Genomic DNA, 26,955 nt, shown 5'->3' with positions numbered 1-26,955 from the left:
GTCCTATGAGAACCACTGCTGTACAATGTTAGAACAAGACTAATCCTCACATTATAATCTTTGTTCTATCAAGTCCTTATAGTTTATGCATTTGACCAAAACTAAGCCATAATGAGTCATCCATTCAGAATGTCTCATTTGCTGCTGAGAAAATGCACACTTCTTTAAAATTATCACTGTGCTCAAGATGTTTTCAGAAGTTGTACACCTATTGCCAAAGCCGAACTGTTTTCCTAGTTACCTGGCCTGTTTGCATATCTCATAGTTGCCTATAAAAATACAGTGATAGATGTGTGGTTTAGATTTAGTATTTAAGTTCCAACTTGCCCCTCTCGTACTGCATTTTCTTTTAGACTTGATTCTATATTTTGTTGCACTTGTTGTGCTGAACCCTATTTCTTCATCCACTGTGATTTTGGAGGAAAACGGTAAAGTGTCTTTAGAGATTAGATGCTATGAACCTAAATGTAAATTCTCGCCAGTCACATATTAATCAATGCAAGTTTTAAATTTTATGTCTTGTTTATGCTACTAAATTAACTCTTGTATACCTTTCAATTAGAATTTCCTTCCTTTAATGAGAAAATCCTTGTGTTTTGTTTTGTTTCGGTTTGATTTATTTTTTCTTTCCCTGTTACAGAGATTAACCATTCCAAGCAGTTGCCCCAAGAGTTTTGCTGAACTGTTACATCAGTGTTGGGAAGCTGATGCCAAGGTACACACACACACACACACACACACATATATATTTTGTTGTTGTTGTTCTGAAATTTCACTTGTTTGTTTGGCTTTGACTTTTTAAAACTTGGGGTGATAAAATTCATTACAAAGCCAAGCTGGGTTGCTCTTCTTCCGAGTCCCAGATGGAGTGTGAAGGCTTTCTGTTGACATCTACTTCTCTTGATCCCTCGAAATCGTTATTGGGTCTTTCTTACAGCACTCTGGCATTCTTGAGTCCATAAAAAAGAATTCTGTTACCTTGTTTTTAATCTTTAATAGTAACTGTTACACCTTCATGTTATACAGATGCTAGCACACAGCGCTTACTGTAAGCCAGGAACTGTTCCAAGCACTTTATGTATGTTAACTCATTTATTCCTCAGAATGTCTCTGTGAACTAGGTAGTGTTATTATCCTCATTTTACACATGAACACAGAGGTTAATTAGCGAGCTCAAGACCACACAGCTAGTAAGTGGTGGAGCTGGAGGGTGAGCCCAAGCCAGCTGACATGAGTGCCTGTGCTTAACCACTACACCATATTGCTTTTCTAGCCAAGCACCAGGCAAAGGTAGCACCTCTAGAGAATCTTGATACGCACTCCCTGTGGCGTTTCAGTGATGTTTTTTAAGCTATCACAATAGAGTTGGAGAAATTCCAAAAATTAAGGCTTTCCTGTGGTTATCCCATTCGAGCATGAATGGCTCATTTCCTTTCCCCGCAAAGATCTGTTTAAAAAGACTGTTACATACATACAGAAATGTTTATAGGTAAAATGATAGGCGAGTCTTGGATTTGCTTCAAAATAAAGTGGAGGGAAATGGATGATGGTATAGGTTAAATACCGTCATCCATGATAATTTTTGAAGTGATAGGTATATGGAGGGTCATTATATTGTTCTCTCTACTTTCTTGTATGTTTGGAATTTTCCATAATAAAAAGATAAAAAATAAAAAATATCCTCACAGATTAAATATTGGAATAAGAGAGATACACTCAAGGGACTTCCCTGGTAGTCCATTGGGTAAGACTCTGCGTGCCCTCGTGCTGCAACCAAGACCCAGTGTAGCCAAAAATAAATAAATAAATAAATAAATATTTTAGGAAAAAAAATAATAGGGGGCTTCCCTGGTAGTGCAGTGGTTAAGAATCTGCCTGCAAATGCAGGGGACACGGGTTCAAGCCCTGGTCCAGGAAGATCCCACATGCCGCGGAGCAACTAAGCCCTTGCGCCACAACTACTGAGCCTGCGCTGTAGAGCCTGCGAGCCACAACTACTGAGCCCATGTGCCACAACTACTGAAACCCGCGCCTAGAGCCCGTGCTCTGCAACAAGAGAAGCCCCCGCAATGAGAAGCCCTCACACCGCAACGAAGAGTAGCCCCCGCTCACCGCATCTAGAGAAAGCCCGCGCTCAGCAACGAAGACCAAACGCAGCCAAAAATTAATTAATTAAAATAATAATAATAAAAGAGATACACTCAAGAAAGGAACTAAAATTTTATAGTTCAAATTTGTCCAGTTTTTCATGGAAATAGGTGTATTACAAACTGACCTTTTAAATAGAGATCTAAAAAGAAAGACTTAAGAATGGAATTTCTCCCTTAATTTAAACGCAGTTCCTGTATGACCCCCAAGAAGAATGAATGATGATAACATATACAGCAGTTCCTCGGTATGCGGTTGGGAGGGTAGGGGGGGTAGTTGGTTCCAGGACCCCAGTGGAATCCACAGATGCTCAAGTCCCGTATATCAAATGGTGTAGTTGAGTCAGGAACCCACCCAACCATCCTCGGGTTCAGTAGCCTGTTTGAACTTGGGTTGATTGAACTCACCAATACGGAAACCTGCGTTTTGTCTAGTGGGAGTAACTCGTAACACTTGGTGAATATGGGGATTGTGTTAGTATCGGGCAGAATTCATGTTGAATCATGAGCAGTGGTTTTCAGCACACTGTTCCACACCACAAGTGAGAACAACTGAACACCAAGCACAGTAGTGCAGCCAGTAGCACAGCAAGGGACATGGACCCAAGAGGTCCCTCTGCCCCACGTGCTCCCTGTTGGCTGGGATGAGCGGTGCTTTGTCTTGGAAGAGTTTGTTGCTGGTTCTCCCCAGCCTTGTGCGTTTCACCTTTGGCCTGGTGAACCAGCAGCCTCAATCTGCTTTCACTCCTGTTCATCAAACTACCCTCACCCTTTTTTAAAGAGTCCTATATTTACTTAGTATTGTTTTTTATTAAGGAATTTAACAGTTTTTAAACTGTTAGTATTTTTATTTAGGTTTATTGTTGTTTCATTAGTTTTTTTATGACAAAGTTGATAGGTTTTGAATGGTCTGTCCTGCCCCTGTGTAGGCCTTATTTTAGTGTGTGATTTTTTAGAATATGGGGATTTTTAAGCATTAAGAGAAACGCCTGCATTTTGCAGCTAATCCAGTGGAAACTGTAAGTGGCTATTTGCAAGCTTTCTGTAGAACATTTATTTTATACTATTAAAATACTACCCTTTTCATACTCTACCACTTATATGTCCGTTGTGGCACAGTTGGTAATTTTTGTAGTATTTTTCTCTCCGATAAGTAGAAATTTCACCTGAAATTATGTGTGCTGAATTAGATGAATGCAACTAGATCTCTGTAATTTTAATTATATTTCAGTATGCAAAGCAAGTTTTGAGTTTCTTAATCAGAAACTCTGTACTACATTAATTAGAATTCTAAGAATATACATTTATGATGCATTAATTAAATGATAGTGTAAACACCTACACAACAAGGACATTAGGTCCAGAGTTGATGCCATGAAGTTGGCATGTCTCTATTTAACATGTTAGTAAGCTGACCCTTTTTTAGGGTCAGAGGAATCTTGTGTTCTAGCCCAATGAAGTATGAAGAACGTTTGAGATCAGTTTTTATTTCCCAAATTCATGGCATTTTATTCTGATACAAATAATATATGCCCTCTATATTTGATTTGATTATGCATCCAGCTCACATTTCTAACTCTCTCATTGCTCTCTCCTCTAGACACACCTTACACACCTCCTTTATTCCCTGAACATGTTCTTTTCCTTCTTTTCTTTTCTGCCCTGATTACTTCATCATCAAGCCTTCCCTGGTTATTCTGTTTACCCCCGTCCATACTAACTACTTCTTTTCCAAAACCATAGTCTGGGCTACTGCCTCATCTTGTGCTGTTGCGTTTTTAAAAATATCTTTTCTTCCTAAATGGATTACCGGCTCCATGAGGGAATAGAGCTAGCTTTTCTTTGTTTCCCTATAGCATCTTCCATAAATTTAGTAAGTAGATGCACAATTTTTTGTTGACTCAAGTGGCCAGACCAAGGTTTATTTCCTGAGAGGCACATTTTAGTTCTCTGGCTAGAAGTATATAGCAATTCAACCAGAAGTTGGTGCCAGTTCTATGCACATAGATAGAGCAATAGTTGGTTAAAATATATTTTATTTCTTTTTTTTTCAGTCCTTAGACTCTAGAGTATTAACACATAGATTAAAATATTTAGCTCACCTATAGAAATATATTCTTTTGCAATGAGGAAGTAGAAACATATACAAGAGAAAGCTGCTATTAGGTAAATAAATGTTGGATCATTCCAGTGGCTTCCACCAGGTGTTCAAAAAAATTTTTTTGAAGAAAAGAAGGAAGTAAAGGTGGGTATTGGTTCAAGTTCTAAAATGATATTTCTAAAGGAGAAAAAAATAATAGTTAAAGCCCTGAGTTTGATGGGAAGTAATATCTTACCCTCATGTGATAAAACATTTTGAAGTGTTTAAGAGCATAGACCCTGGTTCTTTCACTTGCTTCCTGTGTGATACTGGGCAATTCATACTTTTCTGAGACTGATCTTCCTTATCTATAAAACAAAAATAACAAATAATGTATAGAGATGCTTAATAAATTGTTCTGGTTTTGCCTTTTTAAGTAAGCAAAGCCTACATAATACATAAAAGGAACCTAAACCCCTTCGGAGGAAGATCCTAGACCAAATGCTGTATTCTGTAACCAGAATACTCATTAAATATTAACACAAAATTCTACATTGTTACTACCTTCTAAGTGTTCACTTTGATAATTTCCATCTGAGAGCATATTCTAACTATAAAATTAAGATTTTTTCAGGGATACTTGCCATCCAGTTACAGAAAGTTTTACCTTATCTCAAGAATGATCAAGTGTAGGGAAAATATTATTCTTTGAAAATTTGTCAGCTCCTCCTACTGCTTTTCCATGAAAAATGAAAATCCTATATTTATTATAAAATTAGTTCCTGTACAGACAATTAAAACATTTTCCCTTTTGCAACCTTGACACATGGTGGGAGAAATTAAAATGGGAACAAATTCAAAGAAGACAAACAGAATTTTTTCAAATTTCCTACTTAAGGCACTTTTCTCTTTGCTTATTACAAGGCTTAATGTACAATCAGTGACATTTAGCTACTTACGCCCTCTTTTAAAACACACACACCCACACATACACACACACACACCCTTGAAAGAGAACAATAATGGGAGAACTCAGAATAAATATCCCAGTTTTATATTCCTAAGAAAAATTGCTTTTCTTAATGTAGGAAGCACTCAAGTCCTGAGAGCAAGCCACCTCAACATTCTTCCTTGTTTTTGTGCTCCTAAATTAAAATGCATGTTTTAATTGCTGCAACTGTAATTTGTTCAGAAATGGTATAATTATGAGGTGTGATGAAGAGAGAATGTACATCATCCTTTTATTATCTTTCTCCATTTTTGTTTAAACCTTTTGTCTCAGTCTTGGCTAGAGTCTAAAGAGATAGACTAGGGTAGTTTTTGCTAGCTAAAGAAATACATCTAACCACTCCTTTTTCAATTTCTAGTAAACAGTACCTGAGAGTTTCCCAGCATCAAAACTAGTTATAAAGTGGAATAAACATTGAGAACAGTGAAGTTATGATGGCTTTAATATTGGGGAATTTTTCTCTGAGCAACTGGTTTAGGAAATTTTACAAGTTCTGCTAGATTAATAAGTAGATTTCCCCCAACATTTTATTATAAAAATTTTCAAACATAGGGAAAAGTTGAAAGAATTTTGCAGTAAACACTGGTATACCCATCGCCCAGACTCTACTGTTAACTTTTACTATACTTGCTTTATCACATAGATTTTTTTAAAATAAATTTATTTATTATTTGTTTATTTTGGGCTGTGTTGGGTCTTCGTTTCTACACGCGGGTTTTCTCTAGTTTCAGTGAGCGGGGGGCTACTTGCGGTGTGCAGGCTTCTCATTGCGGTGGCTTCTCTTGTTGCAGAGCACGGGCTCTAGGCGTGCGGGCTTCAGTAGTTGTGGCTCATGGGCTCTAGAGCGCAGGCTCAGTAGTTGTGGCACACGGGCTTAGTTGCTCTGCGGCATGTGGAATCTTCCTGGACCAGGGCTCGAACCCGGGTCCCCTGCATTGGCAGGTGGATTTTTAACCACTGCACCACCAGGGAAGTCCCTATCACATAGATTTTTTTTTTTTTTGGCTGCATTAGGTCTTCGTTGCTGCACGTGGGCTTTCTCTAGTTGCGGTGAGTGAGGGCTACTCTTCGTTGTGATGCGTGAGCTTCTCATTGTGGTGGCTTCTCTTGTTGCAGAGCACAGGCTCTAGGCGTGCAGGCTTCAGTAGTTGTGGCATGCAGGCTCAGTAGTTGTGGCTTGCGGGCTCTAGAGCACAGGCTCAGTAGTTGTGGTGCACGGGCTCTAGGCACATGGGCTCAGTAGTTGTGGCTCATGGGCTCTAGAGCACAGGCTCAGTAGTTGTGGCGCACAGCCTTAGTTGCTCCGCGGCATGTGGGATCTTCCCAGACCAGGGCTCAAACCTGTGTCCCCTGCACTGGCAGGCGGATTCTTAACCACTGCACCACCAGGGAAGTCCTATCGCATAGATTTTTAAAAGACTTAACTTCTTCCTTTTAGGAGCCCTTAATCATACCCAAAAGAGAGAATTAGTTAGTACTTTCCTTACCTGGAAAAATACTATAATCACTCCAACCTTAGGCCACACAATAGAAAAATGACATCTGAGTCTATTATGAATAATTGATTGAAAATAAGAAGTATGGTTCCCTAAACCTGAGCAGTCTGACAGTTGTAAAATAACTAAATCAGGACATTACACCATATTTTATTTTGTTTTATATAGTAATAAGGTGACTTGACCTTATTACTATACTTGTGAATTTTCTCTTAAAGATGACTTTCTTATGTCCCAGCAAGTGATTATTTTTTCTCCTTCAGAAACGGCCATCTTTCAAGCAAATCATTTCAATCCTGGAGTCCATGTCGCATGACACGAACCTTCCTGACCAGTGTAACTCATTCCTGCACAATAAGGCGGAGTGGAGGTAGGTGCCTCGCGTCCGAGTCACGTCATCCGACTTTAAGGGATCAGGGCTAGCTTCAGCCAGGAAGAGAACCTGGAAACTTGGTGACAGTCCTGATTCCTTAGAAATTGGGGCTTTTTCTTGGGTTTTTTGTGTTAGAAAATTTTGGAGATCGAATAAGCCCTCCATCTCATATGTAAGCAAAGAGTGTTCCTCTAAGCTTGTTGCTTTATCATATGTCTTAAGTATTTAGAAAGAATATTAAAACAGCATCTTCTGAGATAAAAGACGGTTACCTGACATTCCTCTGTATACACTCTGTGTTAGGAAACTTTGGCCTCTGTCCAGTGAGAAATAAAAATACTGTCTGCTTGGAAATATGCAGAGCACTGTATCTGTTGATGGAAGAGATAAGGAGACTGTAAAAACACTTTTAAAAGAAAGCTTTTGATGTTATAAATCCTATTAAATTTTTTCAGGTGTAAACAAACTTAGTAATGAGAGAATTGTATTGTGTGAGTGGAAGAAGTAACCCCGACATGAGACATTTGAGCCGGGTCACATGATGCACAAATATAAATAGCATGTTTGGAAGCTGACATAATTCCTCCCTGACTCAGCAGAGATTTAAGTAACTCTGCTCCTGTTAGCTATGGCAGTAACGTGACGCCTGGCGCCACCTGCCGATGCCAAATGAACACTGCAGGCACTTTAAAAAGAATCGTTTACTCCTGTGATTACACATTTCTTTGGGCTTTCTGTTTGGTGTTTTACAATAACCTTCTTTATTTTTTATTCTTTGAGAATCTCTAGGACCAGTGAGTTAAAATGAATTTTTACTTAGTGATACAAAAGTAATACTGTTTGCTGGAGTCTAGGTGTGTGTGAGGGACTTTGTTCCGGGCTGAAATAATTAACGAAACAAAACATGTAAGTAATATTTGTTTCCTACAGTAAGAGATCAGCACAAATCTAATCAGATCACTCCCCTTTTAAATCAGTATAAGGGGCTCCCATTACTCTAGGACAAAGGCCAAAATACTTAAGATGCGTGACACCCTCTGTGCTCTTGCCTCAGTAACCTCATCTTAAGAGCGTCATTCTACCCCTTAATTTTTGACGTTGGTCCCTCAACACATGCATATTTCTCCCTCATACCTTGCAAATGCAGTTTCTTCTGTATAAAATTCATCCCATTTCAGCGGCACACCAGCCCTGATGCCCAAACCCAGCTTAGCTCCTACTCCTACTGCTTCAGATAGTAGCTGAAAAAAGCACTCCTTTAAGGAGGTGTTTCCTGACCCCAGACCAGCTGAGGTTCCACTTTATGTGCCCTGAGAGCATCTCCTTCATAGCTTCTACTGCAGTTGAAATTAATAAGTTCTGCAGTCTGTTGTTTAATAATGTGTGTCTCGCTGGCTAAAATGTAAGAGGGTCGGATCATCTCTTTTGTTCCTCACTGTAACTGCAGCCTCTAGAACATATCTTGAATACCGCAGTTGCTCCACAAATATTTGGAGAAGGAAATACCACAGTGGTAATAATATTAAAAGACGTCACAATATTACACAAGAGAATAGAAATATGTAAGTTAATTTGTTTGCTTTGACAAATGTGCTTCCTACATTCATTCATTCAGATATTCATTAAACCTCTGCTGGGGAAAGGTGTCCTTTAGGTGTTGGGCTCTGGTGATTAGCAGAACAGCCCCAGTGCACCTGGAGTGTCAATATTGGATTACTAAATACAAATATACAAATAACTTTCATTACCATTTTGATAAGTATTATGACAGAACATTACTGGACGTCTGAGTGTATATAACCGTGAAATCTAATCTAGTCTGAAGGTTTAATAAAGGGATTCTCTGAGGAACTGCTGTTTGATCTGTTAGCCAAAGGATTAGTGGGATTTTAATACTACTATTAATACCCATGAGATAGGGAGTCTTTAAAGTATGTCAACAAAATCAGAAAATAGGGGGAAAGTTGGTAAGTTTTCTATATAAAAATGTAAAACCTCCATAAGACCAAAAGCAATACCCACCATCAATAAATTTATAAGACAAATGCCATACTGTTACAACTTTTTTCCTATATGATAGATCATCTGTTCTAAAAGTTTCTAGTCTCAGGACTTCATTACACTCTGAAAAATTATTGAGGACTCCAAAGGGCTTTTGTTTAAATGAGTTACATCTGTCAGTATTTACCACATTCAAAATTAGAACTGAGAAAAAAATTTAAATATGTAGTTATTGATTCATTTGAAAGACAATAATAAATCCTGCTTCTGCATTCAGCCTATGGTACTATCCCATGTCATGAAGCCTGTGGAAAAGTCTGTACACTTGTGAGAGAATGAGAGTAGAAAAGGTAAATCATGTCTTAATGTTATACTGAAAACCAATTTAACCTTTGAAAAGCTCTCATGAGTTCCCAGATCACACTCTAAAACCAACACTTCTGTCTTTAAAATAACATTTTAATTAAAATATCATATTAAAGGGCCTGAAATGGCATTTCACAAAAAAAGAAGTCAAATGACCAATAAACATGTGAAAAGTATTCAACCTCTTTTAGCAATCAAAGGGAACATAATTTATTCATCAGATTGGCAAAAATTTATATCATGAAAATATCCGGTGTTATAAACTTCCTCATACTTCGCTGGTGGGAAAATACTACCTTTCTGGAGGACAGTTTGGCTATATAGATCAGACACCTCTCCCACTGCCATTTCATTCCTAAGAAAATAAACGGGAAGGCTGTGCAAGAATGTATGGACATTTGTTTATCACATCCTTTAGAATTATAAAACTGGAAATGAGCTTAAAGTGAAATAAAAGATTGACTTGGTTTTTTTTGTGGTTTTTATGATTTAGAAAATTATGATATCCCCACACACAAAATAGTATGGAGCCTTTCATGATATTACAGAGCCGATAAACGATTTAAAAATGGATGCTACGGTCCAGCATGTTCAGAATGATTCCATTTATTCTAAAATAAACACATATTTATGTGTACATGTATGTGCACATAGAGAAAAGTATAAAAAGGTCAGTGTTACATATCATTGGGTAATGAGATTATGGGAAAGTGTTTTCTATGTGTATATCTTTATTTTCTATAATAAACCTGGATTAGTTGAATAACAAATTTATTTTTTTTAATTCTTCAAGCTAAAAAGATGAGAGAAATAAAATTGGTAATACACTAATGTGTTTTAGTAAAAGGCAAACAGTTGCCTAGGGGGCTTCCTCATTGGCTGTCTTTCAGGAATTCGTTAATCCTGAGAGCTGGAGAAAGAATATATATCTTTACCTGAAGCACTAAACCACAGTTTGAGAGACAGCAGAGCTGTTTTAATTGAACTTGGCAATTGGTTAAAAACGTGGGGAATAATAATAATATTAATTAGAGTAACAATAACGAACACAGCTGTCATTTATCACATTCTTAACCAGATGCTTGTACTTTATTTGGATTATCTTTTTTAATCCACATAGCAACCCTAGTATGTACATCACAGGGGCAAGAACCTGCCCAAGATTATACCATGTGAAACAGAACCAGTGCCGGCACCCAGGGGGCCTGATCCCACGGGCCTGCTGTGGCACACACACTGTGCGGTGCTGTCCCTGAATTTGTGTCCAGTGTCATGCCCTCCACTGGATTCCCTTTTAGCAAAGAGAAGCATCACAGGGGCATGATGGTTTTAAGTGATGATTAGGGTAAAACAACTATCCCACTCAACGTGCCAAGTGTCCAAAAGAAGGAAATGTTTTCTCAGGTCATCTGGATATTTCAAAGGACGGCACATTCAGACCACTCCTCTCTTTTCCCTGACTTTTATCTGGTGTCTGAAACCACGCGTCTAGGGTCCAAAGTGTGTGTAGGAAGTTAACGAGTATCAGTGAAGTCGGACTCCCGTCCTGCTCTGGTGTTTCTGGCAAATGCTTGTTTGCTGGTGGAGCTTCCTCTACACATAAACCAGATGGAACATCTAGTCTTAGAAACTTAAATGATCATTCTGAAAATTCTTTTTAAAACTAGGTTATTAAAAACCACATGAACTATGTCCTTTCCTTTTACCTAATAGGTGATAGGCAAGAAATCTAGTGTCAGACCTTTCCTTGTTCATCACATCTTCACCTTGTTTCTCCTCCTATTATTAGCAATAATATTGACTTATTAGCAATAGTGGCCACGAGCATTAAGAACAGAAAACGTGTCATCCTCTTGGTCGTGTTTTCAATTCTCGTTGCCGTTTGTGATTGTCTGCAGGCCTGTGGTCACGTGCACTGAGTGAGGCTCATGTTGCTGTGATGGTGCATTCAGGGTCTCTGTCTCTTGGCAAAACACTCTGCTGGTTTCGTTCTTCCTCGATGATCAAAATATTCTTACTCTGGCATGCCTTCTTAAAAACAAAACACAGAGATTTAAAAAACTGATCTTTGCAATTTGGATTTTAGCACAAATCATTTAATATATAACACTAAATGTAATATATATATATTATCTATTTCTCATGTAATATATATAAATGTTTTTATGAATTAATCTTTTATTTCAAAGTAAGTTTCTGTCTAGTAAAAGAAGACAATTATAGTTCATTGCCTGTTTTTGACATAGGGAAAATTTTCATCAACTTAAAACATATTAAACTATATTTTTAGAACAGGAGGGTTATATAAGTGCATCAGCCAATGCATTTGATGCAAAACAGTACATCAAGGAAAACAGAGGGAACAGCCAGGGGAGGAACTGTCTTTGTGTTGCCCCCCAGGTTGGGGTTACATCTCTCGTGGTGTAGGACCTCGACCACTGCTGTCAAGATCCCAGGGCGTCTGGGAAAGCCTCGTTGGGGAGCATATTTACTCAGTCAGTTCTTGTTTTTCTGCGACAGCTCTCAGCTTACTTAGCTTACTTAACCGTTGATGTATTTTCCACAAGGGCTCAAAATCAGAGTGGGCTCCCAGAGCCGGAACTTGAGATGAATCCTTGGCTTAAATTACAAGTGAAATTGAATGCGTTGGCCATTTACCCTGATCAAAAAGAACACCAGTGAGCTCGGTCTCCCTGGCAGAAGAGCTGGGACTGGGCTTGGTGGAAGCACCGCGTGGGCAGCAGCCCAGGCCCCTGCCACATCCCACTGAGTGTGCCCAGCTCTGCCGCCTCCTTTTCTCACCCTCTCATTTATTGAAGATGGCTCATTCTTTCTTTCCTTTTTGTTACAAAAGTTTTAACCTAAGATTTTCTCCACTGTGCTTTTTTCCTTAATCCTCCATTTGAAAAATAAAAACACTTATTTATAAATGGGCATAGTATTTTGTCTGAAGTATCAGGGATAAAATTTGGATTTTATGATACAGTCATCATTTTGAAAGATGGCTGATTTACTGCCTTTCCTTAGGGACTCTAGTGCGACTTGACTTACCTGGTTTTATAATTTTCAGATGGCACCAATAAAAGGGACAGGGTTGACAACAGAGGCTTTTCCACTTACTTCCCCGCCTCCCTTGCTCTGAGGTACTTTGCAGACAGCCAGGGAAGTAAAACGTGGAGCCCAAGTCCAGATCCACCTCAGTAGCTGTTCTCTGAGTTGGGTTTTGCCAACTAATACCCAGAACCTTTTTGTTTTCCTTTATCTACTTCTCATCTACAAGGGCATTGGGATAAGCTGTCCACTTATTCTGATTTTCCCTGGACATAAAAAGGCAGACTTTGGCTACATACAGTCATCAACTTAGATCCGGGGGCATCTACCTTCTGGAGTCAAAGTCCCAACCGGGATCGCACAGTCGGACGTGTAGGTGTGTCCCAGGGGCACATGGGAGCAGCTGTTGGCTCAGCAGCTAATCTCCAGCCTGCTCCCCTTTCCAGTCCCTTCCTTGTTCTGCGTCCTTCTCTCTGCGCCTTCGCTAGCCCTTCCTTCCAGCCTTCGGTCTGCTTCCTCTCCTCATTTCCCTCTTCTTCCCTCCCTCCCTCTCGGTCTCTCCTTCTTCCTCTCAGTCTCTCATTACCGTTGCTTTTCTCACAGGCTCTTCAGAAACTGAAGGGGAAGAACTTCCAGCTCTCAGAGCATAAATTTAGACTTAAACACGATGACAGCCCTGAAGGAGAAAAAACCCTGCCCTGAGCCATCTTACCAATTTCAGTTTCTATAAAGGGCAGGTCTCTGTAACTGGACATATTGTTCCAGGTGGTGAGGTTGGTCAGCCCATAGAGACTAAGGAGGGAACTAACTTGCTTTTAAAATTATTAGAGTTAAAAGGAACCTTAGAGTTCATCTGGCCCAGGATTCCCACACTTGCCTGATTGTCAAAAAACGACCTGGCTCTTTTATCAGATAATGGAGATTCCTAAGCCCCACCCAGCCCTACTGAATCCTGAGCTCTGAGGAAGGGTCCTAGGAATCTATGTTTTGTTGTATGTTTTGCCCAGGTAATTATTAGAATCAGGCAAGTTGTAGAGCCCTGATAGAAGATAACTACCACCCCGTACAACGGAGGAGAATGAGTCAAGTTAATCAGTCAGTTACTTGAGCTACTCAGCGAATAAGTTAAGGTGAACTTACTAGTGGTGTGACAGTGATCATCTAACCTGGAGTGTCATTTTCCCATCTCTCTCTTTGTGAGATTAGTACCTGTTTCTTGGGGCTGTAATGAGAATAAGATGAGATAATATATAATGAAGCCAGATGACCATAAGCATTTTTTTTTTGGCTGCACCATGCAGCTTGTGGAATCTTAGTTCCCCGACCAGGGATCAAACCTGGGTCCACGGCAGTGAAAGCCCAAGTCTTTTTTCTTTTTTTTTTAAATAAATTTATTCTTATTTACTTATTTATTTTTGGCTGCGTTGGGTCTTCGTTGCTGTGCACGGGCCTTCTCTAGTTGCGGCGAGCGGGGGCTACTCTTTGTTGCGGTGCGCGGGCTTCTCATTGCGATGGCTTTTCTTGTTGCGGAGCACAGGCTCTAGGCGTGCCGGCTTCAGTAGTTGTGACATGTACGCTTCAGTAGTTGTGGCTCATGGGCTCTAGAGCACAGGCTCAGTAGTTGTGGTGCACGGGCTTAGTTGCTCCACAGCATGTGGGATCTTCCCAGACCAGGGCTCGAACCCGTGTCCCCTGCATTGGCAGGTGGGTTCTTAACCACTGCGCCACCAGGGAAGTCCCAAAAGCCCAAGTCTTAACCACTGGACTGCCAGGGAATTCCTGACCATAAGTATTTATTAAATGGCTAAACCAAGACACCAGCTCCATAGCTCAGGCCCCACCCAGTGGTTCTTCACTGCTTTGAGAAAGTATTCTGAGCTTACGTTTCCAAGCTAGAAACTACCTGTTGATTTTGAAGGCTATGAAAGATTTCCTATTCTCTGCTCATTTACTGTTTGGTTTCAAAGCACAGGTTTAGCCTTTTCCTTTGATTAAGCATTGTGATGGACCCCTCAGCACGTAACGCCTCTTCAGCAAAGTTGAGACTTAAACCAGTTATATCCCTGTGCAGGTGTGAAATTGAAGCAACTCTTGAGAGGCTGAAGAAACTAGAGCGTGACCTCAGCTTTAAGGAGCAGGAGCTCAAAGAACGAGAAAGACGGCTGAAGATGTGGGAGCAAAAGCTGACGGAACAGTCCAACACCCCGGTGAGTGCTCCCTGCAGGGTTCACCGATCCCGCGCTCAGGAGACTGGCTGAGCATGGCAGCATGGCACCCCTCCCCCCTCCCCTGCTGCCTCCTCACTTCCTGCCTCGTGCCTCTACACTAAAGGGTCCACCTTTATACCGCAGTAGCGCGCCTATCTCTTTTCAGTTAACAAAATGCCAGAAATTTAGCAGGAAAGCTTAGCCTATTTCTGGCTCTTTCTCTGAGAACTGTTAATTCTGTCAGTGTGTTTGTATATTAGAATTACAAAAATAAAATTCAGTGTATTTTTACACCATCTGCTAGATCCCCAGAGCCTGTGCCTCAAGGCTGATTAACTCTTTATTTAGAGTCCATCGGTAATTAATAAATGTTATACCAAGGCAGCTAGCTGTCTGAGAAAGTCGTTGATGTGTCAGAACTTAACCGAGATTTCCTTCTAAAAGAGAGCTAACTTAATGACCTATGAATGACGAGAATTAATATTCCTTGCTCAATTTAGGGTCACAATCATGGGCAGCAAAAGATCGGAAAAAGACTTCTCTCAGGACAAGCTTCCAGTGTTTACTCCACCAAAAAATATCTTGGTTTTTTTCCAAGTCTTGTATTTGGACTAAGATAAAAATTCTTTGTAAGGACTTTGCTATTTATATACTTACCATGAGCTTATATGTTAACATGATATATTAAAGTCTAGTCAAATTTCAGCATTCTTCCCTATTTTAAATAATTTATTATTTTAGGAATTAAGTATAAATTTATCATTGACTTTTCCAGGGTTTTTAATGGGCAATACATGTCCACTGTAAGATCACAAGTAATAATAAGATTAAAAGTACACTTGTTATGTACTTTAAATTCCTTTTTGATAGTTGCTATGGTGATTATACCAAAAAAAATTCTTAAATGCCCTTCACTTTGTGATCTTCAAAAAACTTTCCTATTTTTAAAAGTCTTAATCTCCATTTAGCAACCAGTGCCCAACTGCAAAGTATTTTCCAGTGTCTAAAGAATAAAATAGTTTGCCTCCTTTTCCAATTTATGTGGTGAAATAACCTGATTTCCAAAAAAGGAAAATACAGTGAAGTTAAATGTTTATTATCAGATTTAACTTTTTCAGAAATGACTTTGGTTATCCAGGGAATCCCAAAGTAAGAACTGAATTGCTATGCGTAAGACTGTCATGGGACATTAAAACAGTACCACATCTTACAAGTTCAGTGAATTTTAACTTGGCTCTCAAGAAAGAAGTTAAGGAAAGTTTCCTGTTCTGGTTGAATTGGTACCAACAGGCAGACTCAGAAAGCATTACCTTAAGGATCTTCAAGGGAACACTGATTCTCCCAGAGCTGACGAGAGGCAAAAATATGACCATCTTCTGAAGTCTGAGAGTTGTGGGGATTTTTTAAGTACATTGAAATCTTAAGCTATAAAGCACTGCATGGCTTGACTCTTTCTAAATGTAGCATTTTAAGAAAAAACTTTAAAGGACCCATTAAAGTATGCTTTAGAACCTTTCTTTAGTTTACTGGCATTAGTTTTGCTAAGAAATTATGGGCTGCCTTGCACACATTATTGCTATTAGTAACACAGTTGTATAATAAATGATGAAAAACTCTGAGTGCACAGTAGGTTGTATGCTTGCGTTTTAAATGCAGGAAACTTTCTGTAAAGGAACTGCTCTGAAGGCTACCATCTAACAATGGACAGCATGCAGCACGATCTCAATGAGATTTTCTTCCCTTTTTTTACTTACGAAGCCTAACTTTTCTTTCTGTACAGTACTTGCTTTTAATGTCTCTTCTGCTTAGAGCCGGTATTTCTGAAGGAAAGGTTTGTGCTCAGGTATTTTGTAAGTAGATATTTTCTTTTATCCTCACATCAGTTTCTAGTTGACTTTAAGTGAGGTTTCTGAGAGACTGACAGAATAAACCTTTTTTAAAAGGAAGCGACTGGAGATTGAGGTTTTCTCTGTGTAGCCTCATCTTAATTGTAAAAGTTTAATATTTAAGTAACGTCATAAAAAATTGTATTACTGCATTTATTTCGAGGAAGGACACTGCTTTCTTTCCTGAAGTTAAAACATTAGTTAAAGATATTTGGGAAGGTGAATTTTCCATACACAAATATGAACAATGTTTATTTTTAATGATTGTTGTAGCTTGATGTAGAAATTTTACTTCTTTTAAAAATAATAGCTTATTTGAGAGACATTTGTTGAGATCTTAACATAATGTGAGGAAAGACCTATGAAATAATAAAACAGATAAACAGCAAAGAGATCCTAAGAGTATCTAACAATTGAAAACAAATTTGAGAGGCTGGGAAATTTGACTGCAAGGAAAGTAATAGCCTGTTTCCGGTGTTAAAGGATCTAAAACAATTTCTTTCGTCCATGTAACTTCTGCTTTTTAGCTGAATTATATGAAGTTCTGATTGAACTAATAACTGTAGAGGTCCTTTCCTAATGGAGTTAAGATAGTTTTTTTTTAAAAAACTTGATTCCAACTTTAATTTAAAAATTAGGAAATTGGTCCTAAAAAGTACCTTTACATGCAGAATATGAAGGTCATCCCAGAGTTATATTATTTGTACTTTTTTACCCTTATTTAAACAGCATCAAAATATAAGCCTTAATTTGCTTCTTTCTCAAAGGAAGAGGCAGTAACACTTTCACATCCTAACAGTTTTACCCCTGAAAAGAACAACATTTATGGAAATAGGTTGGCTGTTTAAAATAATTATGTAAGATTGAAAATAAATGTCTGTATCCACTCTGAGAAGAATTCCTAGAAGAAAATTCTGCTAAAAGAAGGAAACTTGTAGAGAATAGAGACAAAGGTAACAATCTAAATTAATACTAGTTTCCTTGCCTCCCAGTTTTCACATGTATTTACATACTTGTTTATAACTTAAATGTTAGAGACAATCTAGAATTTGTTTACAAGTGAATTATTTCATAAATTGGATAACAAGTATTATATCTGGCTGTAATAAATAATAAAGGGAGACAAGTGAATTCTAGACTGTTTATTAGTTTATAGATACTTAATCTAGCTAAAAAGGTAGCTAATGACCCAAATCTCCCAATTGACTGCTAAACTGTTTTTATGCTTCCTCTAAGCTTTTCTTCTTTGGTCCAAGGTTTCTTGTTTATTTTTTTTAATTCGAGATTTAATCTCTACTTAATTTCTCTTTTAATGTAATAGTTAACTAAATGTTTCCATATGAAAGTCAAATTGGGAAAAATTGAGAGAAATTCTAAGAACTACTTAGTTTTAAGGAAAATGAGGGCTTAAAACTTACAACTTCCTTCCTATTTGAAATTCGGCTTGCTGTGATGCTTTGCAAACCTTTGGTTGTGATTTACTCTGTCATTTATAAATTATGGTAAACACGCTGGAGCCAAACCTGCCATTAAATAAATTCTCAAATAATCCCTTACATTCATTTATTTCACTAATCATTTACCTTCTATGCAGCACCCACTAATTTTGTGGTATCTGTTTCCTTGATATAAATTGGTCCTAATTTCTCTTTTTACTTCTGTCCTTTCTTCCCTCATGATAGCTTCTCTTGCCTCTTGCTGCAAGAATGTCTGAGGAGTCTTACTTTGAATCTAAGACAGAGGAGTCAAACAGTGCAGAGATGTCATGTCAGATCACAGCAGCAAGTAACGGGGAGGGCCATGGCATGAACCAAAGTCTGCAGGCCATGATGCTGATGGGCTTTGGGGATATCTTCTCAATGAACAAAGCAGGAGCTGTGCTGCATTCTGGGATGCAGATAAACATGCAAGCCAAGCAGAATTCTTCCAAAACTACATCTAAGAGAAGGGGGAAGAAGGTCAACATGGCCCTGGGGTTCAGTGATTTTGACTTGTCAGAAGGTGATGATGATGGTGATGATGACGGTGATCAGGAAGATGATGACATGGATAACAATAGTGAATGAAAGCAGAGGGCAAAGTAATACAATTGAAAATGTCCGGGAAAACAAAAGAAACGTGTTATCTCAGTCTGTACAAAAACCAGTAAGGAGGTAGAAAACCAAGCACTACATTTTTAGGCCAATCACATTTATATGCCAGTCATTTCTTTACGATTTTACTTTTGATTTGTCTTTGCTTACAGAAAAGGGGGCAGGGGATTAAGCCAAAAAGGTCTATTCAATGAATCAGCAAATGTGGTGCCTGATTATAGAAACTTGTGATTCTATATGTAATATAGCATTTTTTGACTAATGACATTCTGGCTTTTTAAAAATGAACACATTATAGTTTGATTTGATTTGATTTGATTTATTCAGTTGCTTTAAAAAACGTACATTTTGAACAAGCACTCTCAACTCCTAATTCTTCTTTGACACTTGATTTTCTGGTAACATACTATGTTTTTTTCCCTTATGGCAATACACCATACTGTCAGAAATAATTGATAGTGACTACAAAATCCAACAATAAAAAAATGGAAATGAAAGGAGGTTGTAACAAATACTTCTCCAGAAATACCTAAGTGCTGAGGATTTTTAATACTTAATAGCACAACTACTGAAAGTAAAACCCAAGAGATGTTTTCAGTAGTACGTTTGCAGGAGAAATACTCTAACTTGAAACCAACAGCAGATGTTGTGGCACTTTCATACCAGTGCTCGCCCTAGAAGCTTCTTAACAGCACACTGTCATCTAAGGCTTAGCTTATACTTTATACAAAGAGAAAGAGAGGGTAAGGGATCACACTTCCAGGCAGTGTGAGTGTTAATACGGGGGCAGGGGTGTATGCGTGTCTGTTTGTTTTCCAGAGGGGCATGAGAATCCTGGATTCTAAATACATGTAGAGATATTTTAAAGACGGAACTAAATATTATAAAAAGAATAGCAAAGATAAGCTGTCCTTACTTAGGCAAAAGTGCAGAATGAAGGGTCCTTTTTATAGCAGATCTAGCCTTCCAAATTTCTCTTTTTTTTAACCCTGACTCAGCCATGCTGGTGTTAAAGAGAAATAAATGTAGGTGCTGCTCTGAAAACCTAGCTAGCCAGAGAGATAGTCTCAGAATGTTATCACAGAATTGTCAAAGCTTGTTTAAACTATAAAACACTTTATTAAAAAACTACAGAACATTTGTAGTTATGTACATACAGAAAGGCAAAAGAACAAAAAAAGACTTTTTTTTTGAGTCTAAATTTGAAAGCAGTGCCATTCATTTGACTATTAAACCAAAGTACTTTGGGTGGTTCTTTTTATGGAAGATTTTTTTTTTTTTTTTAGTTTTAGTTTTGGCTGCATTGGGTCTTCGTTGCTGCGCACGGGCTTTCTCTAGTTGTGGCGAGTGTGGGCTACTCTTCGTTGTGGTGTGCAGGCTTCTCATTGCAGTGGCTTCTCTCATTGTGGAGCACGGGCTCTAGGCACACGGGTTTCAGTAGCTGTGGCACGCGGGCTCAGTAGTTGTGGCTCGCGGGCTCTAGAGTGCAGGCTCAGTAGTTGTGGCACACGGGCTTAGTTGCTCCGCGGCATGTGGGATCTTCCTAGACCAGGGCTCGAACCCGTGTCCCCTGCATTAGCAGGTGGATTCTTAACCACTGCGCCACCAGGGAAGCCCATAGAAGATTTAAGAAAGGATATCATCATAGATATTATCTAATACTATTTTCAAGTATATTTGATCGTAAAAAGCCTCCTGGAATTTGAAGAATGACATGCTTCCAATCCCCATTAAGGGTGGAAAAATACCACAAAATGATCAGTACTCTGTGCCAGCTTTATTTAGAGAAAAATTACTAATAAAATGTTCTGGGTGTGAAATGTAGACCAGTCTGTATAGAATAGTGATAAACAGAAGGATCTGGAGTCAGATCATGATTCAAAATCGCTGTGCAATCTTGGGCAAACTATTTAACTTGTATGTCTGCTCACCTTTAACTTGAGAATGGTAATAGTACTTACTTAAAGGATTGTTGTGAGGATTAAATAAAATGATACATGTAAAGCATTTAACACAGTACCAGGACAATGGTAAGTGGTCAGTTAATGTTAGCTACTGTTAACTATGCCAGTGAAAAGACACTGAAAAATAAGTGGTTTCCGTAACCTGGAAAATGAAACTATCAATTTCAAGTGATATTTGCTGAGTAGGATGAGATGAAAGTTAAAGTGAATAGCTTTCAGGAAAGATAAAGAGAACATCTTTAGAACGTAAGCTGTACGAGCCCATCTACTCTGTCGCCCTTTGAAGACCATGCACATGGCAAGGTTTAGCTAGTCTGAGGTGTTTGCAGGCCCTGCTACCACCCACAGACCAGGCAAACACAGAAAGAAGAGGTAAACGTTTCCCGTAGAAGATGGGTTCCCCACATACCCAACCTGATACACTTCCTATGTCTATGCACACATAGACACAGATACACACACACCGCAGTATATTGCTGGTGACAAACAGGTGCAAACATAAATAGGCATCCTGTCTGCAGTCAGGCATGGAGGAGTCCTCCTGGATTCAAGACGAGCCACTCAAGCAGAAGATCTTGGAGTGGAGCAGAGGGGATGGTTTTCAGCTCTTGACTTCCCAGCATGCCCTGGGGCTCTGTGGCCATGTAACCTGAAGGAGAGCCAGAGACCAGGTAGTTCACAGCCTGTCGTTGCACATCTTCCCAGGCCAAGGTACAGTCATCCATCCCACCAGTATTCACTGAGCCCCTCCTTTGCGCCCGGTACCGTTCTAGGGAACAGCTAGATGAAAATCTGCACTTGCGGAGCTTACAGGCTCGCAAGTGGAGATGGACAACAAATGGAACAGATGCATCATGTAGTAAACACTTGATAAGTGCACGCTGGGAAACGAAGCGGGGAAGGATGAGGCCCATAGGGGAGTGTTGTGGACTTTCAAGTGTGGTCAGGAAAGGCCTTACCCATTATGGAATCTCTGTGGGCTGATTCTGGGATCTGTGCACCTTATGTAAGAGTGTAAACCTTAAAAAAAAAAAAAAAAAAAGGGTGTAAACCTTGCCTCTCATTTGAGAATAACCAGAAATAAATTTAAAACGTATGAAATGAATGGGATGGACATTTTTAAAAATTTACATTAAATAAAAGTGTATAATAATAATTAGATCTATTATGATTATACATAAGGTTTTGGTGCATTAATAAAAGCAGCCAAATAAGGCCAAAAGAGAAAGGTAACCCAGACCTAGGTTTACCATCCTTCAGGTAATATTTCTCTAATCTCTCAGCTGCTGCCATTTTCCTCACAGAAATTCCAGAGATGGTCATAGCTCAATACTCTGCCATCAAGAAACTGCAGAGATTTTGGACACAGCAGAATTGATAACCTCAGTGATAAGCTTGAAATGTTCTAACCTAAAATTGGGCTATAGATAATTACTATATGGCACTGGCTATTTTACTTTCTGTTCCAAATCAGTGTCTCTCTAGGGTTTTGAACATCCCTGAAATCTGAATCATATAAACAGAATCTTAAAGTGGTTTAACTTGGTCTATGAAGATGATTTAGAAGACGTTAGACTCTATTATTAGCCTTATTAAGTTTAAAAGGAAATATTTATTAGCCATATGCAGAATTTCTAATGAAGATGTTAATTATACAGCTTTTAATTCACTTTTTAGATCAGTTTTTTTTGTTTTTTTTTAACATCTTTATTGGAGTATAATTGCTTTACAATGGTGTGTGAGTTTCTGCTGTATAACAAAGTGAATCAGTTATACATATACATATGTTCCCATATCTCTTCCCTCTTGCGTCTCCCTCCCTCCCACCCTCCCTATCCCACCCCTCTAGGTGGACACAAAGCACCGAGCTGATCTCCCTGTGCTATGCGGCTGCTTCCCACTAGCTGTCTGTTTTCCATTTGGTAGTGTATATATGTCCATGCCACTCTCTCACTTTGTCCCAGCTTAGCCTTCCCCCTTCCTGTGTCCTCAAGTCCGTTCTCTATGTCTGCGTCTTTATTCCTGTCCTGCCCCCAGGTTCTTCAGAACCTTTTCTTTTTTTTTTTTAGAGTCCATATATATGTGTTAGCATACAGTATTTGTTTTTCTCTTTCTGACTTACTTCACTCTGTATGACAGACTCTAGGTCCATCCACCTCACTACAAATAACTCAATTTCGTTTCTTTTTATGGCTGAGTAATATTCCATTGTATACATGTGCCACATCTTCTTTATCCATTCTTCAGATCAGTCTTTAAAATGGCAAATTATTGGTGTTGGAATTATTTCCAAATACTTGACTTACAAAAATATACATTTATAAAGAGAAGAGTTAAAGAAACAGAGAATATAAAATAGATAATAACTAATAAGAACCTACTGTATAGCACAGGGAACTCTACTCAGTACTCTGTAATGGCCTATATGGGAAAAGAATCTAAAAAAAGGAGTGGATATATGTATATGTATAACTGATTCACTTTGCTGTACAGCAGAAAATAACACAACATTGTAAATCAACTATACTCCCATAAAAATTAATTTTTAAAAAAAGAAACAAATTTGAAGAATCACAATGAGAATTGAAACTCCAAATTGTGGTAATAATTATCAGAGCCATACAACTGAAAATATAACTACTCTTTCATCTTTTTTCCTTTCCTCATAAAGTGGATCATGTAGAATTTGATGACACCCTCTTAGTGGTTGTCACCCGAATGGTGTTTGGTGATGCTGGGGCATATATTTGGTTGTCTGGGAGCATATTTAGTGCTCAGTGCCCAAAATCCTACGTGGCAGTCCCACTCAATAAAAAAATTCCTTCCAAAATACCCATAGCATTGTCCTTTCCTCCACTGGGAAACTTAGCTAAACCTGGCAGTTTTAGAGTTCCATGTCTCATTTTTTTTTCCCTAAACAGAATTACCCGAGTCAAAAGATGCATTTTCGGAATTACAGCTACTTACACAATCTGAATTGTGTAGATTTGTGCCATTTATCTTAAATCCTCACTTGTGGAAATTGTTTCTTTCCCCTTCAGAATGCTGGTGGAAACTTTATGAAACAGCTAAATTTATCAGGGGAGGGGGGGACAAGGTGTCTCTCTCCTGTTACACTGATTCCACAATAAATAAAAAAGAAAAATATCACTGAAGTAGTTACAATTCTACAAAGTAGCCAGGTTAACTTAAAAGGACCCGTTTCTTAATAGTCTTTTTTTTTTTTTTAAAGCAAAATCACATTTTAATATTTTACGTAAATAACTAATGGGAAGAGGTTGAAGGCACATAGCACACTTGTTTTTGAGGCTCTGGAGATGTTGAGGGCTTGATTTTAGCTGGTGATTTTTTTTTTTTTTTAACATCTTTATTGGAGTAGAATTGCTTTACAATGTTGTGTTAGTTTCTGCTGTATAACAAAGTGAATCAGCTATATGTATGCATATATCCCCATATCCCCTCCCTCTTGCGTCTCCCTCCCACCCTCCCTATCCCGCCCCTCTAGGTGGTCACAAAGCACCGAGCTGATCTCCCTGTGCTATGCGGCTGCTTCCCACTAACTATCTATTTTACATTTGGTAGTGTAAATATGTCCATGCTACTCTTTCGCCTTTTTCCAGCTTATCCTTCGCCCTCCCTGTGTCCTCAAGTCCGTTCTCTACGTCTGCGTCTTTATTGCTGTCCTGCCCCCAGGTTCTTCAGAACCTTTTTTTTTTCTTTTTCTTTAGATTCCATATATATGTGTTAGCATATGGTATTTGTTTTTCTCTTTCTGACTTACTTCACTCTGTATGACAGACTCTAGGTCCATCCACCTCACTACAAATAACTCAATTTCATTTCTTTTTATTAGCCAGTGATTTTTAATATGCAGTAGATTCGTTAGTTTAACACCAGCTGGGGAATTCAAACTTGATCCCCATGAAAATCAAGGAATTGGGGTGGGGGAAGGTTTGGGAGAGATCTAAAATGATTTCTCATGGCCCTACGATGTACACAACTTTGTTTTTCAGACGTTTCATTGGAGTGGTAAGAATTTCATGAAAGATAATTTTAAAACTTACTCTGAGTTAAATCTTGATCCTTTTTTTTTTGATACACTACACTTGTTCCTGCCTTTTGAAACTAGCAGTCTACTATACTGCATACATAATAAAGCATAATTTTTCTATAATCAGGTACCTTTTGCTGCTTTGGGGTAAGACTGTTTTCCTGTTTAGATGTTAAGCATTGCCAGAGAGAAGAATCTGTCCTGTTCTTTTGATTGTAACATAGCCTGATAGCTGTAGATGCAGCCTCTCTGATGAGAAATGAGCGTCTACCAGGACGGCTGGAGGACTAGCTATGTTTCCTCAGACTCCAGCTTAGTTTGCACTCTATTGCCTGTGAGGAGCTTTCTGGCATGTGATTATTTACTTCAGAGCTAGAGTTTCAGGCACCTACATTAACTATTTTATATTGTGCGCAGAATAATAGATCTTTTAATGTCAGGTACAATGCACTGCACGTATTGCTTTTGCACTGTTTTAAAATTTTTGTACTAAGTGATAGAAAATATTTATATTCTTTGAGTGTGAGCTTTGAATAGATGGCATTATCACCTTATTGGTTTTTTTTTTAACAAAACGTTTTTCTCAATTATTCTATTGCAATGTTATTCTGAGCAAGTCCTATGCCAAAATCTTGTATCATGTTTGTATGGAAGATTAAATTTTACTCTTGTGTGGTAAGACTACTCAGTTATTGATTTCAGTGTTGGAATTTGATATTCCAACACAAAGTCCACAATGTATTCAGAAATCCAAGTCGGTGTCATACATTTCATTTTGATGTGAACTTTGCTTTCCTTTGTTTTAAGACTCCATTTTGCAATAAACGTTTTGACAGTAAATCCCTTTGTTATGTGTTATTGTGTATATCAGAGCTTTGTTAGATTGGATTCCCAACATCCTTTGAAGGAATCATTATCACATGCATGCCCATGAGTGTGAGCTTCTCTCCTGAAATCAGTTGGAGTGTAAATAATGAATTTGTAAAGTGATGGTGCAGTCACAAGATGGATTTTTTTTTTTAATCCCCAAAGAGAGACAGAAAAGCTTAGAACTCACCCTATAGCAGATACACTGATATGTTAACAAGGTACAGCAGACATAGAGGAAATGGGAAGCTACTCTGTGGCTGGAGATATTAACTCTTCTCCCCTGTTCTGCCAAATTCAAACTGTCTCGAAGCAGTGCCTGGCTCCAGCCTTCCTCTCACTAATCTTTGCAAGCAGCATGCAGGAATCCTGCCGGAGCAAGTCTCACACTGAATCCAGTGCCTTTCCCTGGGTGTCATCTTGGTGAGCCATCCTCAGAGCACAAGTGAACTCTTCTCCTCTCCTTCTGACATGAAAACCAAAGATGTTGGTTTTGATTAGTTGTTTCCTTTACAACCTTTATTCAAGAAATACTTATCAATTTTGTTCAGCACAACATTTGGGAATTATACACAAATCAAAACATTCCATACACCCTCACTTCTTCTAAAAGCCAGCCTTGATGCAGCCTTAAACGTCTCTGTAAAGCAGTCTGTTGTTTCTTAAACTAATCAGACAAGTTCCTTATTTCACATTTGATTCTGTGATGGGAAAAGCGAATGACGTTTCTGCAGCTGTATCCAGCTGCCCCGTGAAGAAATAAAACTTGTCATGTATTTTCTTTGATCAAGTTCAGTTTTAGATCCTATTTCTCAAGTCACTTTCGTTTCTGCATTATTAAAGCAGGTGAGTGCATGTGACTACAGACACCATGTATTTCAGAGGAGGGAAGGGGCAGTCCTGTGGGAATCGGAGCACATGAGGGTAGCGGAGTACATAAAGAGTGGTAGCGATTTATACCCTTGCAACTTATCTGTACGTCTCAAACTCTATGCATTCAGATTTATTGTAACTAGTGGGTTTTTTAAATAATTCTGCCTGGCCCCCTAGAGTTGGCCGCAGTTCCCCCTTATCCTTGGACATGCGCACACTGTATCTGGAGCTCCGGTCGGGCAAACGTGCCGTGCCCATCCTTCCTTCCTGTCCCGCCTCCACCACTGCCAGTGTCTTGCCTTGTTGCTTCTCCCCAGGAGTCACCTCTCTTCTAGCCCTGCTGTGCCAGCTCAAGCCACTATGCCTTCCATCCCCCATGTTAGTCTATGAAACCCTCCCTTTTCCGTGGTATAGCCATAGACATTGACCTCTATACCAGAGAATTTAACATCATAGTGAATACAGCCTTCAGTTTTACTCATTCAACAAAC

The 26,955-nt window shown here is 38.8% G+C and overlaps 1 protein-coding gene across 7 annotated transcripts in view; it reads left to right on the top strand.

Annotated features, from left to right (window-relative positions):
- MAP3K20 (mitogen-activated protein kinase kinase kinase 20) overlaps window positions 1-26,955 on the top strand; it is a 185,843-nt gene that overhangs the window by 123,746 nt on the left and 35,142 nt on the right. For 4 of the 7 annotated variants that reach the window (XM_082397700.1, XM_082397701.1, XM_082397698.1 and 1 more), the window contains exons 9-11: window positions 641-715; window positions 6,996-7,102; window positions 14,595-14,730. In XM_082397700.1, coding sequence (XP_082253826.1) covers window positions 641-715; window positions 6,996-7,102; window positions 14,595-14,730 — 318 coding nt within the window. Of the gene's footprint in view, window positions 1-640; window positions 716-6,995; window positions 7,103-14,594; window positions 14,731-18,298; window positions 25,565-26,955 lie in introns of those variants that run through there. The other 3 variants (XM_082397704.1, XM_082397702.1, XM_082397703.1) reach the window with 1 other exon arrangement.

This window comes from Balaenoptera borealis (genome assembly GCF_965194805.1).
Source record: "Balaenoptera borealis genome assembly, chromosome: 6".
Taxonomy (NCBI): Eukaryota; Metazoa; Chordata; class Mammalia; order Artiodactyla; family Balaenopteridae; genus Balaenoptera; species Balaenoptera borealis.
Note: the sequence above shows the minus strand (reverse complement) of the source record. Positions and strands in the feature narration are given on the sequence as shown.